Source organism: Podarcis cretensis (assembly GCF_951804945.1).
Source record: "Podarcis cretensis genome assembly, chromosome: 16".
In the NCBI taxonomy this organism is placed as follows: Eukaryota; Metazoa; Chordata; class Lepidosauria; order Squamata; family Lacertidae; genus Podarcis; species Podarcis cretensis.
In genome coordinates, this window is record NC_137186.1 from 10,131,742 (window position 1) to 10,149,430 (window position 17,689).

Consider the following 17,689-nt stretch of genomic DNA (forward strand, 5'->3'; position numbering starts at 1 on the left):
CCAACAGGTGCCAGAGGGCAGGAGGAAACCCGGGGCAGGAACTCATCCAGAGTTACAACAGGCAGCCTCCTCTGAGGGCAGGAAAGACTATCGGATCACACCGTCAAGCTAAATGACCTCCACCGAGAAAATGCAGATTGGAAGGAGGCAAACACAAAGCAGCAACTCATGTAGAGACACATAAGACAAGCCTCATGCAGAGACATGTGTCTTGATCGTCTCAATGCTCCCTGTGCAGCCATACCCAGTACGGTGCAGAGGTACAGCAGAATTCTGCACACATACACACACACAGGCAGATATGGAAAAGAAATAAGCCCAGAGCGGCAACTCACGCAGAGACACAACGGGACACACCCTCTCAAAGCTTACAGCATTTCTGCTTTAGGGGTTAGTGAGTGACAGGAGCGAGGCAGCAGTCAATCACCCAAGTGAGTTGGAGTTAACTCCTTATTAGCAAAAAACAAAAGTCTGAATAGGAGTGTCGGGCTTAATGAGAACAGCAACTCATCTTGCCCCCATGAAGCAGTTGCAGAGACTGAAGGATCCCGCCTTCTCACAGCTGCCTAAGCCCCCTCCTCCCCAGGGTTTTTTCCCAAGCAGTCAGAGACTGAGAGCCTGCGTGCAGCCAACCTCTCCTCCGCTCTTTTCATGCCTCTTCTGGTTCTGGGAGACAAGTGGGGAAGGGAGCTTCTCACAGCGGGTGGGAGAGACACCTGTGACTCTCCACCAGCCTGACTTATCTCCGCCTCTTGGCTTCCCTCATCCCACTCTCCTACCTCCAATTCTGGACTCCTCTCTGCCACAGACTCTCCCGGCTCACTAAACCCTGTGACCTCTTCCTCTTCTGAAACCACCTCTTTCTGGTCTTCTCCCTCTGACCACTTGCATCATCGCCCCACCACCAATCCCAGGGCTCTGAGCCTTCTTCCCTTGGGGTTTCCCACCTGGTTCCTCCCACTGTTCCTCTGCATCCAACCAGTCGGTGACCCCGAGTGATTGACTGAAGCCTGTGCGGCGGCACAACATAACTATCCCGCCCAATCTCCCCTGCCCCACCCACCCACCCCCAGATGACTGCACAGCTCACCTTGTGACTTGAGTCCTCGTGTTGAAGTCGAGAGCTCGCATGGATTGGAGAACTTCCACACAGCCCATGTACTGATGGGAGAAGGAAGAATGGGAGAGCCTGTTAGGTCCCAAAGTCCCCTCTGTTCCCATTCACTCTCATCCCCACCACCAAGATATTATGAATCAATTATTCCACCTCCACCCTGCTCACCTCCCCTTTTTTCCCTAAGGGAACAAGAGGACAGGTAGGGCCCCTGGAAGACTTCCAAGCTGCAGTGTTATCTTTATTAGTCATCACCACCATCACTGAATTTATTTTCTGTCCTCCGCCAGCAGGTCCCAGGGAGGGCGACGACAACTTAAAGCCAAATGCAGCTGCAGGAATAGGGCGATGGGCCCCGGAAACAACCATCTCAGGGGTCAAAGGCTGTATAGTGGAAATGCCAGAGGCTCGCTCCTCTGCAGGAAGGGAATTCTAGAACTTAGGGGGCTGCCACAGAGAAGGCCCAGTTCCAGGCCACCTCCTATCGTACAGCGAGCCAGCAGTAAATCACACCAAAGTTGGAGTTCACTCTTTATTAGTAAAAACACGGTCTTTACTGGCTGGCAGTCAGGCCTAGTGAGCACAGCAGCTTATCCCTGGTCGGTCTTTCCCCCATCAATCCTTTCTCCTTCTGTGATGGAACTCCTATTTGGGGACTTCCCTGGCTTTTTTCTAGCCCACGTAGGACCAGTCTGGATAGTTGGCCTTGGTGAAGATTTGACGTTTTCATTCCCAAAAAGTTTTTGATTTGAGTTTCTACTGAAATGAGGCTGCATTTTAATGTTGTATTTTAATCTTGTTTTTAAGTTGTATTTTAATCAATTGGTTTTTATACCTGGTGTTAGCCACCCTGAGCCCAGTCTTGGCTGGGGAGGGTGGGGTATAAATAAAACAACTTCTTCTTCTTCTTCTTCTTCTTATTATTATTAATTGCCCAGACTGAATGTCCCTGCCTCCCCGCAGCTGCCTAAGCCCCCTTCTCTTCGGGGATTTCCCCAAGCAATCAGAAACTGTGCCTGCATGCAGCCTTCCACTGCTCTGTCCTTTTCATGCCTCTTCTGGTTCTGGGAGACCAGGCGGGAGGGGAGCTTGTCGCAGTGGGACGGGGAGACACCCGTGACTCCTCACCAACCCATCTCTGAAGTGGGTGGAGGAACGGATGCGAATTGTACCTCTGTGCAGTGAGCTAGCTTCTACACCCAGAGAAACAAACAAACAAACAAACAAACAAACAAACACACAAACAAACAAACACACTCTGTATCCTTCATCTGGATAAAGCAACCCCAGCTCCCATGACCTCACATACACAGCAGAGCCTGTGAGAAAGAGCCTCTCCTGGTCCTGATCGCAAAGTGGCGTTTCCAGCTGGTTAGCAACACAGGAAGCTGCCTTGGACCATTGGGCTCAGTATTGTCTGCACTGTCTGGCAGCAGCTCTCCGGGGTTTCAGAAAGGGAGTCTCTCCCAGCCCTTTTGTTGTTGTTGTTTAGTCGTGTCCGACTCTTCGTGACCCCCTGGACCAGAGCACGCCAGGCACTTCTGTCTTCCACTGCCTCCCGCAGTTTGGTCAAACTCATGCTGGTAGCTTCGAGAACATTGTCCAACCATCTCGTCCTCTGTTGTCCCCTTCTCCTTGTGCCCTCCATCTTTCCCAACATCAGGTCTTTTCCAGGGAGTCTTCTCTTCTCATGAGGTGGCCAAAGTCTTGGAGCCTCAGCTTCAGGATCTGTCCTTCCAGTGAGCACTCAGGGCTGATTTCCTTCAGAATGGAGGGGTTTGATCTTCTTGCAGTCCATGGGACTCTCAAGAGTCTCCTCCAGCATCAGAATTCAAAAGCATCCATTCGATCAGCCTTCGTTATGGTCCAGCTCTCACTTCCATACATCACTACTGGGAAAACCATAGCTTTTACTATACGGACCTTTGTTGGCAAGGTGATGTCTCTGCTTTTTAAGATGCTGTCCCCTACCTGGGACCTTCTGCACGCAAGGCAGGGGCTCTGCCGACCGAGCCACAGCCTTTCTGTTGCTGCTCGTGGAACAGGGCGCAGGAGAGATTCGTTGGCACAATCGCCAGCTGGGATGAAGAACCGACAGCAAAGAGGGCGGAAGGGGCAAGCAGCTGGCACAGGATGTGCCACTGGGCACCTGCCAGGCCGGCTGTGCGCGGTGGGAAGACACAAAGACTTCAGCGACGCCAGCAAGGCGAGGTGAGGCTACCAGTATGAGTCAGAGAAGGGGAAGTGGCAACACAAGTGTTGCTCGCCAGACCCTGTTTCTGAACGCTCTCAGGGCACTGTTCCGTCTTCCAATCCTCTGCCACCCTCCCGGGCACTCAGAGGCAGCAAACTTGTCGTCTTGCCGAGTCTCCACCCTACGGAGTAGGCTAAGCCAAGGACGCTTAAGGCTCGGTCTCTGTAGCGGAGTGGCGATTTGGAAAAGAGGAAGCTGTCTTGCGCCAAGTCAGATCAGATGTTCCTCCAGCTCAATACTGTCTACCCTGACTGGCAGCAGCTCTCCAGGGTTTCAGGCAGAGGGGGGCATAGCCAGCCCTACCTGGAGACGCCGGGGATCAAGCCTTCTGCAAGCAAAGCAGGTGCTCTGCCCCTGGGCTATGGCCTTCCTTAAAAATAACCGTAAGATTCCAGTCCTCATGATGCTGAATCGACAGGAAGACATTGGTCCATTGAGCTCAGCACTGTCAACACCGACTGACAGCGGCTCTCCATGGTTTCAGGCAGGGCACCTTTGTCAGCCCGATGTGGGGATGGCAAGAATTAAAGATGGGACATTCTGCAAGCCAAGCAGGTGTCCTGCCACCAAGCTGCAGCTGCCTCCAAGACATCAGTCTTGAAACTGACCCTGGAGATCACAGCAAGCAAGGAGCATGAAAGGAGGCGTTCCCCTGGGTGGGTTGCAGGGGTTTGCGTGTGAATTTGTTTCCGCATAAATCCAAAAGGATATAAGGGCAGGGGGAGGAAAAGGAGGGGGGTGTTGGAAAACCGGCCCCCTTCCTGTGTTGTACCAGCAATGGTGGTCAAGAAAACATGGACTGGAGACCTGGATCTGGACTCTAGTCCTCCTACTGCTCACCTTCTCCCGTTAAGGGTACAACCAATCGTTCTCTGTACAGAGTCGGCACTGGGGCACCGAGGGCAAAGACACTCCCAGTGACACAGCTGTGTGCCCCTCACCAGACAAAGGTTTCAGTGAGGCTCAAGTCCAGGGTTGGGGGAAAGGTGAAGTGGCGTCAAAGGTTAAAAGGAGTCTGGGTAGCAGCAGGACATCTGCTCTGTATGCAGAAGGTGTATCGGGTTCAATCCTCAGCATCTCCAGGTAGGGCTGGGGAAATACCCTGGAGAGCTGCTGCCGGTCAGTGTAGACAATCCAGAGTGAGATGGATGAACTTGCTATAAGGCTGCTTCCTATGTTCCTATTGAATCAGAAACATGAGGACTAGAATCTTGGTTTATTTTCAGGGAAAGGGCAACAGCTCAGTGGTAAAGCACCTGCTTCGCTTGCAGAATGTCTCAAGTTCAATCCTCAACGGCACCTCCAGGTAGGACTGGGGAAAATACCCCTGCCTGAAACCTTGGGAGCTGCTGCCAGCCAGTGTGACAATACTGAGTTTGGTGGAGCAACGGTCTGACTCGATGGTTCGGACTCAACTTCAGACCACCCAATGGGGAAACAGCAAGGTATGCACTCTGCACGCCATCAGGGGAATGTTTATTTGGCATTTCTGGTTGCGCTTTACAGGCAAGGCAGCCTGTTCCGTTCATTAGAGCTGGGCCAAACACCAGCCAAACATCGCGATACAGTGATACACCGCAGCACTGGAAAGCGGTGGGAGGAACAAGCTGCGTTGGGCCCGGCCCCACGAGGCACCAAGATGAAACCGCCTCAACTTCCTAGGCAGGAGCAGTGACAATATCAGACTTGCGGGGCTCGTTCCTCCACATGCATGGCGCTGGCAGGAATCCCTCCACCGCCAGCACCCAGCACGCCGAGGGGAAAACGGGCTCTATCAGCCACGGCGCCTAGCAGCTTATTCCTCCCTCGGTTTGAGGGTCAAAGCGCAATGGAGCCTTCACCTGGTGTTACATTGCGGGTGAAAGTGCCATCGTGCTCAGGCCCTCAAACCAGTCCTGGGCGATGTATCAAGGCATCACCAAGACCTACCATTTACCTGGGGCAGGTGGGTGGGTGGAACGATCTTCCTGCCAGATAATCTCAGTTCTCAAGCAGTCTGTGGGCAGCGCGACGATGCAGAGGCACACACCTGGACCAGCAGCAACGGGCTGACCAGTCCCTGGACTCCGCCAAACCACAGAGGGATGCCCCAGCCTCCCAAAGAGGAGATCTGGGGCTGGCGGTCATCACAGCCAGAGGCTTGGAAGGGGGGCGGGGGAAGTAGAAGAGAAATGCAGGCCGACTTTATGCGCCTGGCGCATGTGCGCTGTGGCCCGGGGGATGGACGCTCGGGCGCACGCTTGTCAGAAGCAATCATGTGGCAGAGCAGAAGACCCGGGACAGATGCCTGCCAGGGAGGCCACATCGCAGCCATGGCTGGCAGCCTCTGTGGGGAGAAAAGGGAGAAAGGGGCTGTGTGTGTTCCCCCCCCCTCATTTCTGCACAAAGAGGCCAGAGTAAGATGTGGCCCCTGCCCAGAATTGTCTGCAGTGCTGCCTTTCTTGGGAGATGGGGAGGAGGCTGAAAGGAACAGCAGGAACTCTCCTCGGTGGCCTTTTCAACAGCTCCTGTCTCAAAATGACAAGTTAAGATAGGAAGCTGCCTCATACAGAGACTCAGATCACTGGTCCATCTGGCTCAGTGCTGTCTACACTGGCTGGCAGCAGTTCTCTGGGGTTTCAGGCAGGGGATACTCCCTGCTCTACCTGGAGGTGCAGGTAACTGAGACCATCCGTGTGTGAGGCACGTGCTCCGTGTTTGAAATTATCCAGGCGCATTTTGCACCTGGCTTTCAACCACTTGCGACCAAGTGAAGATGCCTGGGCGCCATCTGTGGACCCTTGGATCTGGACTGTTTTCACACACTAACACCCCATCCTGTAGAATTCTATCAGTTATATTTTATCTGTACAATCAGAATGAATTTCTGGAACCAAAATGCTTTTTCTGTGCAGCCTGAGCGTGAGCAGCCACCGTTAAGAAAAAGGGGTCGGAATAGGCCAATATATATGTGGACTGTCCCTGGATCAAGCGACTTTTCTTCTTCAAGTTCTCAAAGCTCTTAACCAAGCTCAGAGTTGACATCTGAACTAGCCAGATGCTTAGCTGAGAATCAATCACAGTCAGTCAATCATCTGAAAAACAAGGCTTTAGAGCTCTTTTGCCCGAAAATGGCAACTAGATGTTATGTTTTGGTGACTGCAGCCTTGGTTTTAAGGAGCTGTTTGGTGCCTAGCTTGTATATCTGAGTTTCTAACGCTGCATGTGATCCCTCAGCCAAGTTATAGCCCTGCCTCTGAAAAGGAACAGGAAGATTCTAGTCCTCATGATTCTACCTGGAGATGCTGGGGATTGATGCAGCAGGTTGCTTTCCTCGTAGCAGTGATCCCTGACCTGTGTTGTATAGATATAGTCAATCTAACTCTGTACTATCGATACCAACTGGCTCTCTGGGGTTTTGGGCAGGGGACATTCCTGGAGACAACCCTTGGGGACTGAATCTGGAACTTTCTGCATGCAAAGCAGTGGTTCTGCCTTCAAGCCACTGTCCTCCTAGGAACCAAGAAAGATGCGAAGCCGAATTCAAAAGCTGCCTCATACAGAATCACACCATTAGATCATCTAGGTCATTACTGTCTGTGCTGAATGGCAGCAGCTGCTCTCTAGGGCTTCAGTGGGGACAGTTCCCCCCCCCCCAGCCCTACCCAGAGATGCCACTGGGGCCTTCTTTCTCCATGCAGAGTCAATGCTCTGCTGCGGAGCGACAGCCCTCTCCCAACTTATGTAGGTCATGCACGCCCTCTCTCCACGTGGAAGCACCTACCCTGTTCCCAGAGAGGCCAGCTATGGAAAAGAGGCTCTCTGTATGCTCTGGAGAGGCGCTGTTTTCTTAGCTAAAGAGGCACTGCCAACACACACACAAACACGCAGACGTACTTCAGCAAAGTATGTCCCCTGCACATTAGGTCTTGGCAACTGGAGACCCCCAAGATCAAATCCAAGCGATTCCCTCAGTGGGATCAACTATCCCCCTCCCCACCCACAGCAACAGAGGGGTGTGTGAAAGCGGGGAAAGACAGCTATGGCCAATCAGTGCACCCCAAGTAACACACTGAACTAGGAAGGGGAGAAAAGCTCTTGGTCCACTTTCCCATACTGACCTTGCTAGTTGCCAACCAGCGGCTCTATCGTGGGCTCTGGACTCTGACCCCATTCGATCCCGGCCAGCACAGCCAGATGGGAGTTGGAGTCCAGCCACATCTAGAAGACCACTAGGTTCCCCATCCCCGGCCGAGATACGTGTCCCAACCAATCAGGGTTCCCAGCGACTGGGACTTGCTGCCAGACCGCTGCACCCACAAATGCCCTGAACTACCTACTGTCCCCGCCCCCCGCGATCGCCGCTCACTTACCCGGACGAGGTAGGAGACTCCGGGGCCCATCACCTTGTCGTCAGGGTGCAGCCAGCCCCGGCTGGGCTTGTTGACGAAGCTGCCGTGCCGTGTCCACTCGTCTCCCCCCAGCTGGCCGCCTTCCACCCTCATCCTCTTGGCGCAGCCCAACTTGTTCATATCCTGGGAATAGAGACCAACAGTCCCCGCTGAGTCCGCGAAGGTAGTCGCGGCAGCGACGGGGGGAGGAGGAGGAGGTGGTGGTGGTGCCGCTGGCGGCGGATGCTCCCCGGAGCTGCCCGCCTCCTTGGAGAAGGCACGGAGGCTGAGCAGAGTGGCCGGGTTGGCGAGCTTCAGGTTGGCCATCTTGGGGAAGAAGGAGCACAGGGTGGTGGGGCTGTCTTCTGACTCGGAGGACAGTTCGCCCAGGGGGAGCATGGGGCTGAGCGAGGAGGAGGACAGCGAGCTGGGCAGGGAGGGGACTGCCACCAGGGGGTCCACAGGAGAGTCCCCATCGGCCACCACAGAGCCCTCCTCCAGGGAGGAAAGGGAGTCATTGCGCAAGTGGTTGTATTTGCTCTTTTGCAGCAGATCCATGCCCCGAAACCGATGGAGGAGACGGGACGAAACCAAGGCGCCAGGGGGCGGGGGGGAGAGAAGCAGGAGATGGCGAGGGTGTGCAGCCCTGACACCAAACTCAGGAGCCCACGAAAGTCAGAATGGATCCGAGCGAGACGACTCCTGTCCGGCCCCCTGTAGGCATGGCTGCGGAGAAGAGAGGTGTTGGCGCAAGAAGGGCAGCAGAAGCGGGGACACTGTGCCACAGGTGAAAGACTGTCGTCGTCACAGGACGCAGACGTTGCTCCGTGCCCCCCGCCCCCTGACAACGCCGCCAGATGACCAGCGACCCTTGGACAGCTTTGCTGCGCTCGAGAGGAAGAGGGAGAGGCCGCCGGCTAGTCCCTGAGGCCGGAGCGATGGCCGGGAGGGAGGAGTGGCTGGCACACACCCTGGAGAGCCGTCACGCCACCTGTGGAACGGCCGCCCTGCCCCGGGGCCGCCTGCCAAAGGTCCTGTTACGTCCTCTTGGCCACAGGCACCCCACGCCCCGCCAGCAGGTCTCACACAGCCCAGGAGAGAGGGGGGGGGAGAGAGAGCTGAGATGCAGAAAGCAGCCGACGCAGAAAGCAGCCGGTGACGTCCAGAACGGCGGATGCTCCGGTCTCGAGCTCGCCTGCCGCTCCGCTGAACGGATGCTCAACGTATACAGATGTATTTGAAAAGGAGAAAAATTATTATCCAAGAGCAGGGAGGCCCTGGAGCGCCTTCCAGCTGGGCCCAGCTTGGCAAGGACCGGAGAGGTGGCGCGGCCGCAGGGTCTGCCAGGAACGCGAATAAGGCTCCTCTGTGAAGTCACGGGAGCCCACGTGTCAATCAGCGGGCAGACGCCAGCCTGCCTCTCTCGGAGAGATGGAGGTCTGGGAACACGCCGGGAGCCGAAGAGAAGGGGAAACGGGTGGTGGCCCCCCTGCACCCGGCTGGTTCAAGGGGCGAAGGCGGAATCCGAGTCCCCCTTGCTTTCGGGAACCAGCAGGCAGCCCCAATCTGGGCTCTTCTCCCCACACCTCCTCCTCCTCCCCTCTTCCTGGCTGCAGTCGCTGCTGCTGCTGCTTCTTCCAGAGCAGAGAGACACTAATTGCTACCGCATCCTGCTCGCAATCTCTGCTGGGCTCTAAGTGACTGCGGCTCCCGTTCTGGGGAAGAGGCAGGCGCGGGCGGGTAGGGGGGGGTGCGGTGGAATGAGAAAGAGAGAGAGAGAGAGGCCAAGCCCCCCCCCCCCCGCTGCCAATGGTAGGGCAGTGCTGACTCACAAGAGCTTGGCTTCTGCCCCCCCCCCCAAATGTGCGGAAAGGAAGACAAGGCATCTGTATAATAAAATGCAGAGGGAGGGAGGTGGGGCCTTGTGGGGGAAGAGAGCCGGAGCGGCAGCACACACACACTTGTGAAAATCAAGGTCAGTGGCTGCACAGGGAAGCGAAGGGAGGTTTTTCCGGCAGCTAGGCTGGAGGGGGTGGGGTGGGAAGAGCGCAGGGGGGAGAGGGGGGAGGCAGGACACAGGCAGGAAGCGCAGAGGGTGCAGAGGAGAGAATGGGGACCACAAGGTGGGTCCCGATCTAATATGGGCCACTCCTCATCTGAAGCCACACTCCTGACTTGACAACACCTCTGGTTTTACATGGAGTTCTTTATGGCATAGGGGAACCCCTTCTCCCTCTTTCTTAGTTAACGCTTTAGGATATAAAAGTTGACACTATATCCTGCAAGGTAAAGGTAAAGGGACCCCTGACCATTAGGTCCAGTTGTGACCGACTCTGGGGTTGCGGTGCTCATCTCGCTTTATTGGCCGAGGGAGCCGGCGTACAGCTTCCGGGTCATGTGGCCAGCATGACTAAGCCGCTTCTGGCGAACCAGAGCAGCACACGGAAACGCCGCCGTTTACCTTCCCGCTGGAGCGGTACCTATTTATCTACTTGCACTGGCGTGCTTTCGAACTGCTAGGTTGGCAGGAGCTGGGACCGAACAATGGGAGCTCACCCCATCGCGGGGATTTGAACCGATGACCTTCTGATCAGCAAGCCCTAGGCTCTGTGGTTTAACCCACAGCGCCACCCGCGTCCCGCAAGGTAGGCCTGCAAGGTAGGCCACTGTTAATTTCCTCGCACCTGGACAGAGAAAGAGAGAGAGAAGCAAAGGAAGGCTTTGTCCAAGTAATATGCAAGTAGCAAGATTCGAAAGGAGAGTCAGGCTTCTCACACAACTCGGGCTGCTGCCCCACCTAGGCCTACTCAGAAGCAAGTCCCGCTGAATCTAAGGGGGATTCCTCCCAGATAAAGGCGGGTTCCGCTTGCAGCCTCGGTCTCTTAGCGCTAGAGCATTCCCTTTGTCACGACGATTCCAGCCACACAAAGCAATTCTTCACCACTCCAAATCCTCACAATAAAAATAAAAATTGGGGGGCAGGATCCGATAACAAGATTAGCCATTAGACAAAGGTTTGCGAGCTCCTAGGTGTTGAAGCCCACAATCAGAGTCAAGCTGCACTTTTTAAAAATCCCGGTTTTTAATCCCACAATTAAGCACCGAATTCCCTCAATCCAGGAGGAAGGTATAAACCAGCCTCTGGCAAGTTGTTGTTGTTGTTTTGCAGGGTGAGGTTGGAGTGGATGACCCTTTGGGTCCCTTGCAACTTTACAATTCTATCGTCCTCTGAGTTTGTGCCATCCAGATGTTAAGACTACAACTCCCATCAGCCAGCATGGCCTATGATCAACAATACTGCTATGTATTCAAGAACATCAGAACAGCCTGGCTCCTGGTATCAGGTCAAAGGCCCACTGGAACCCAGCATTCTGTTCTTGCAATGTCCAATCAGATTCCTCCAGGAAGTCCACAGGCAAGAGCCCTCCTTCCCTCCCTGCCACTCATGGGAACAAAAGAAAAGCCCACCTGGATCAGGCCAAAGGCCCTTCTAGCCCAGCCTTCCCAGTGGCCAAACAGATACTCCTAAAGGAAGCTGGCAAACTGAACCTGAGCGCAACAGCCACTCTCCCCACTTGCAACGGCCAGCGACTGCCATTCATATCACTTCTGATCATGGAGGGATGATGTAGCCATGCTGGCCAGCAGCCACTGAGAGCCTTATGCTCCCTGAATTTGTCTAGTCCTCTAAGAAGACGAGCCTGGCTGCCGGATCAGGCCGGTCACAGTGTTACAAAGACAGAGATACACGCTAGGTGCTGGTATTTCGTAAGGGGTCAAAAGCCCAGGTGGAAAAGGAGGCAACGCTTGGGTGAAGTTCACCAAATCGCTGGGGGAACTGATTAAGTCCATTTGGGGGCAAAGCTTGGAACAATTTCTAGTTCATTTCTTACTCTCTGTGTACACACACACACACACACACACACACACACACACAGAGTCATACCTTGGGTTGAAGTCGCTTCAGGGTAAGCCTTTTCGGGTTTCGCCACTTGCGCATGCGCAGACGCTCAAAATTATGTCATGAGCATGCGCAGAAGCGGCAAATAGCGACCCATGCAAATGCGCAGACACATGTTGCATTTGCTTCAGGATGCGAACGGGCCTCCGGAACGGATCCCGTTCGCATCCGGAGGTACCACGGTATATATGATTTGGGCCTTTAAGATGAAAGTTCAAAATTGTCAGGAAAAAGAAAACAAACCATTCTTATACCAGTGTGGGTGGGTGTGCGTTTTTTTTTTTTTTAAATTAAGCCTTTGATCAGGGAGAGGCCAGGGTTCAAGCTGCTGGCCATCCCTGCCTCTTGTAGGAAGCAGTTCTGTAGTTTAACAACACGCTGCATGAAGAAGTACTTTTTCTGTGCTGAACCATCCAACTTTCAGCTTCACTGGGCATCCCTGAGAGTTCGAGCGTTATAAAGAGGAGGAGGAAAAACTTTTGCTCATTCCACTTTCTCCATGGCATGCATAAATTTAATCACCTTCTGTCTCCTCATCTCTGACTAACGTTATTCCTCCCCCCCTTTGATCATTTTGGTTGGCCTCCCCCCCCCCCCGCACCCCGAACGGAACAGGAACTGATCTGGTTTGTTCTGCAAAGGGACAAACATTAGCTTGGGGGGGTGGAAGTTCCTTTTCTTTTAAACATGTTGGACTGTGAACTGGAACTGGTTCCTTTAAATAAATAAAAAAAAGGAAGCTTTCAAGGGGAGGAAGGAGGCAGAGTTTCACCCGTTGGCTCCCTCCTCCGAAAGAAAGAGGGAGGCAGGATCATGAGACCCCCAAGACCTGAAAGAGGGAAGAAGCGGAAGGAGGAGGGAAGGTTAAATAATGGCTCTCCCTCCCCGAACAAGGCTAGCGGATGTGCCTTTGGCCTCTCAGCCCCAGTTCAAGAACCCTGGGGGCCAGGGAGACAGGAAGGCACACCCTGTGCGGGAGGCCCCTCTGGGCCTTCTTCCTATAGGGGCTTTGGGAGGGGGCGGAAAGAGCAGCCATTTCCGCAGCAGCCTGGCCCTCCGAGGTGGTTTCTTGTCCGGGGGTAAAGTTTTCCTGGAGCGGGGGGGTCTCCTACCATAAGGCTAAGGGGGAAGGGCAAGCGCTCAGTGGTTGGAGCACCAGTTCTGGGTGCATAAAGTCGCAGGTTCAATTCTTCAGGATGTCTCCTGCCCGGAACCCCAGAGAGTTGCTGCCGTTTAAATCATAAATAAATAAATATTTTTTTATTTATACCCCACCCTTCCCGGTTCAGAAAACCGGGCTCAGGGCGGCTAACAACAAATTTAAAACATTTAATTGATGCAACAAAAACAGCATAAAATACAGTATAAAACGTGAATAACAATCAAAAATCAATTTAGGGGGGGGAAATCCATCCAATTAACATTAGATGATCACTAGGGCTAGCTGGCTAAATTAGTCCTATTTGGGCCAGCGAGGAGACCAGGGGAGAATTAGCTGTGGGATCGCAGAGCAGGTAATCTTCAGAAAAAGGGAAGGGGGAGGGAAGGAAGGGGAATAAAAGACCAGGCTAAGTTCAAGTTGAAAGCCAGGCGGAATAGCTCTGTCTTACAGGCCCTGCGGAAGGAAGTTAAATCCTGCAGGGCCCTGGTCTCATAGGACAGAGCATTCCACCAGGTCGGAGCCATCACTGAGAAGGCCCTGGCCCTGGTGGAGGATAGTCTGACTTCCTTAGGGCCCGGGACCTCTGCTTTTTCCAAACCATGAGGGCTAGAAACTTCTGTCCTGGGATCCACCTGCAAGATCTCCAGGTGGGAAACTTGCCGTTTGAAACCCTGCCGGTCAGTGTAAGCAATAATGAGTGAGACTGAACAGCCAGCGTGGTCCAACTGGTCGACCCGCGGTCTGATCAAAGTGCCAACAGAAATGTTAGCCGGCGGGTTAAAAAATGCAAGGTGGGTGGGAAGGACGGAGGTGGCAGGTGGCAGAAAGCAGAGATGTCTTGGAGAGGAGGAGGAAGAAGACCTTGAAGAAGAGGGAGAACTGGGAGAGAGGACAACTGCACAGGATGGGGTTCACATATTCATTCTGGAAACCACCTGCCAAATCGCGGGCAGCAGGATGCTAGTCCCTGTGAAATTTGCACCCATACATGTCTTCCTTTGTTAAGTGTTCAGGGCTGAGCAATGATGTTCTCATTTAGCCACAAGGTGGGGTCGCTGCAGCGCAGAGCATTGGAAGCCAGCAAAGAATCAAGGGAGCACGGGTTTTTTTTTTGGTGGTATGGGCCACAATAAAGGCAGTCAACAACAGCATTACAATTCACCAACAAAACAGAGAGTTGTAAGGGCTGCTCATCGTGCCCCTTCAAGATCACATGCAGTAATAATTTGGGGTTTACTTGCAAAGCCTGCAACCCATTTGAACAACCTTCGCAACCCACTTTCAGTTTGTGACTGGATTAGGGCCTTTGCCCCAATTATAAATTTCCATTTCGTTTCTGCCCCAGTTATAAATTTCCATTTTGTTTCTGCCCTATTAGGTCAGGATAGCATGCACTGAGCATCAGAAAGGTCACAGGCTCCCGCCTCTCTAGATTCATGCCTTGCCGTCCCTTTTGATAACATGCGCCAGGCGCAGGGAACCTTTGGCCCTCCGGGTGCTGCTGAACTACAACTCCCACCAGCCTAGGAAACCTTGTATGCTGCCATATCCCCTGATCAGAGGAAGAGCAGAATAATGGGGGGGGGGCTGTTTCCAGCTTTGGAAGCAGTGTTTGAAATGCGCCATGCGCATTTTGCACCTGGCTATTGGCCACTTGCAACCAAGCGAAGATGCTTGGGCACCAGAATGGCGCCTGGTGTCTCCACCATCTAGAGGTGCAAGCCTGGGGATCTTTGGATCTGGACTGTTTTCACACACTAATACCTCATCCTGTAGAATTCTATTAGTTATATTTTATCTGCACAATCGGAAAGAATATCGGGAACCAAAATGCTTTTTTTGTGCAGAATGAGCAGGAGCAATGAAAAACGTTATAATTAATTATTGTAGCTTGGCTTCACTCACTCCACCCCTCTGCCCTGCTCCCAGTTGTGAAGAACATCCCTACGTTATGAATGGTCCGTGCCACCATAAAGAAAAAGAGTTCAGAATGGGTCAATATATATTGTATATTTTTTATTTTGTATAATTTTGCTATTTCTTTGTCTGCTTTATTTTTGTTTTCTTCTTTGCTTTCCCCCCTAAATGTTCTTTGTGTGCATGTGTTGATTTTAAACCAATAAAGATTAATTAAAAAAACCAAAAAAACCCAGAATAGGCCAATATATATGTGGACGGTCCCTGGACCAAGGGGCTTCTAAGTTCTCAAAGCTCTTAACCTAGCTCAAGGTTGTCATCTGAACTAGCCAGATGTTTGAGAATCAATCACAGTCAGTCAGTCATCTGAAAAATAAGATGACCTGTCTTGCCCCAAAATGGCAACTAGACATTCTGTTTTGATGACTGCAACCTTGGTTTAAGGAGCCATTTAGCACCTAGCTTGTGTATCTGAGTTTCTAACACTGCTTGCAAGTTGCTGCAGGGGACCGACAGCGAGGAAAATCACAGGTGAGGTGTTCCTAGGACCAAGGTGAGACTGTCAAGCTCCCTTGCTATTTCTGAATCCTGTTAATGTAACTTGGTTATCACTATATTATCGAAATGCTGCCATTGTTTTGCAGGCTGTGATATTTGCTGTTGAGTTGTTGCTTTATTATGTTGGTATGAAATTGTTTTTCCAGGGTTGATTTTGAAATGCACCCCTGCTTTCTCTGCTGCAAGCCTTTTCGAGCGTGATTCCCCCCCCCCCCACCATGTGTGGAAAAGCAAATAAAATGAATGAATGAAGAGAGACCACAATCAACGCCACCGGGAAGAGAGGGAAGGGAGGGGACATAGAGGGCTGACCTGCCACCATAGCAGCCAGCCAGCCAGCCCTCCACCACACCCAGGAAAGGGAGAGGCAGCCGGCCTTACCGTGTACTCCATCACAGGCAGATGCCGGAGGGCCCCTCTTCTTGGGAATGAGACCTGCGGTTCAGTGACAAAGAGGGAATTAGCCAGGACAGTCCGAGCCATGGCGTATGCTGGAAAGCGGGGTGGGGTGGGGTCTGGAAATCAGGGAACACATGAAAGAAGCAGGAAACTGCTGTACGCAGGCTCAGGAGGTTTGGGGGTGTCCATGGGACAGTACAGTGGTACCTCAGGTTAAGTACTTAATTCGGTCCTGGAGGTCCATTCTAAACTGAAACTGTTCTTAACCTGAAGCACCACTTTAGCAAATGGGGCCTCCAGCTGCCGCCGTGCCACCGGAGCACGGTTTCTGTTCTCATCCTGAAGCAAAGTTCTTAACCGGAGGTACTATTTCTGGGTTAACGGATTCTGTAACCTGAAGCCTATGTAACCTGAAGCGTATGTAACCGGAGGTACCGCTGTATTTCAGAGCAGATGTCATCAGGGAGACGTCTCTGCTCCCAACCCTGCTCAAAGCTGCCTTGGAAAGCTCTTTTAAGCCAAAACCCGAAAGGCAGCATTGCTGGGGGTGTATATAAGGAGAGGTTCGTAGGAGAACAGAATGCTGTACGGGTGGCAGATTCAGCTTCCCAGGAAGTCTCAACTTCTAACCCCCCACCTTACCCCATCCCTTCCTCAAGTGCCTAGTCCTGCTGAAATTTCAGATGCTAGAGAGGAGCTTGAACAGCTGAACTGAGGCCCCATCCGCACTATACCTTTAAAGCAGCGTCATATGCCTTTGAACAGTCACCATTTCCCCCAAAGAATCCTGGGAGCTGTAGCTTAAGGGTGCTGAGACCTCTATTCCCTCACACCCCAGAGCTGCAGCTCCCAGAGTTCTCTGGAAGCGAAGGGCTAAACCACTTTGGGAATGGTGATTCTGCAAGGGGAACAGGGGTCTCCTAAAAACTCTCAGCAGTGTCAGTGACTTTAAGAAACTGCAGCTCCCAGGGTGCTTTGCAGGAAAGCCATGACTTTTTAAAGGGGTATGATACTGCTTTAAATGTATCGTGCGGACAGCAGCCTTCCCACACAAGATGCTGTTTATCCATGCAGCCCAGAACTGAGTACAGTCATACTGAAGGTTACAAGATGCTTCAAGTTGTGCGATTTTGGGTTGCACACCGCGCCGAACCCAGAAGTACCGAACACAGAAGCGCCAAATCACGACCCGCACATGTGCAGAAGCGGCACTGCGGGTTGCGGACGCTGCAGGTTGTGTCTACTGTACTCTTGTCAGCCAGTGTGTCAACCAGAGAAGAGTCTTTCAGAGAAGACGCTACCTGAAGGCAGCCCTGTTCAGGGATGTTTTTGGTGCATGTTGTGTTGTGCTTTACTATTTTTGTTGGGAGCCGCCCAGAGTGGCTGGGGCAACCGATCAGATTAGTTAGCATATAACTAATAAATTATGATGATTATGGTTATTAAGGGTGCAATTATAATCTGACAAATGTGATTATTGTACAGTGGTGCCCCGCAAGACGAACGCCTCACAAGACGGAAAACCCGCTAGACGAAAGGGTTTTCCGTTTTGGAGGCGCTTCGCAAAACGAATTTCCCTATGGGATTGCTTCGCAAGACGAAAATGTCTTGCGAGTTCCCGCGGTTTTTTTTCGCTTTTTTCGCCCTTTTCCTAAGCCGCTAAGCCGCTTATCAGCTGATCCGCTGATAAGCTGCTTAACAGCTGATCCACTAAAAGCCGCTAAACCGCTAATAGCGCTAATCCGCTAAGCTGTCAATGGGCTTGCTTCGCAAGACGAAAAAACCGCTATACGAAGAGCCTCACGGAACAGATTAATTTCGTCTTGCGAGGCACCACTGTATTTGATAAACTAAGCATTTTGGGAAGTTCCTATCGTACACTGTTGTACATTTTCTGGTTTTCCAAAATGAATAAATTGAGTTTATGTGTGTTTGTGTGAAATACATACACACA

At 52.5% G+C, this 17,689-nt stretch overlaps 1 protein-coding gene across 5 annotated transcripts in view; it reads right to left on the reverse strand.

Moving 5' to 3' along the window:
- The window catches only part of SHC1 (SHC adaptor protein 1), a 47,710-nt gene that overhangs the window by 19,726 nt on the left and 10,295 nt on the right, over positions 1 to 17,689 (reverse strand). For 2 of the 5 annotated variants that reach the window (XM_079958097.1, XM_079958098.1), the window contains exons 2-4: positions 15,718 to 15,771; positions 7,721 to 7,882; positions 1,091 to 1,161 (exon numbers count right to left, since the gene is read on the reverse strand). In XM_079958097.1, coding sequence (XP_079814223.1) covers positions 1,091 to 1,161; positions 7,721 to 7,882; positions 15,718 to 15,729 — 245 coding nt within the window. In that variant the 5' untranslated portion in view covers positions 15,730 to 15,771. Of the gene's footprint in view, positions 1 to 1,090; positions 1,162 to 7,720; positions 8,312 to 15,717; positions 15,772 to 17,689 lie in introns of those variants that run through there. The other 3 variants (XM_079958099.1, XM_079958100.1, XM_079958096.1) reach the window with 2 other exon arrangements.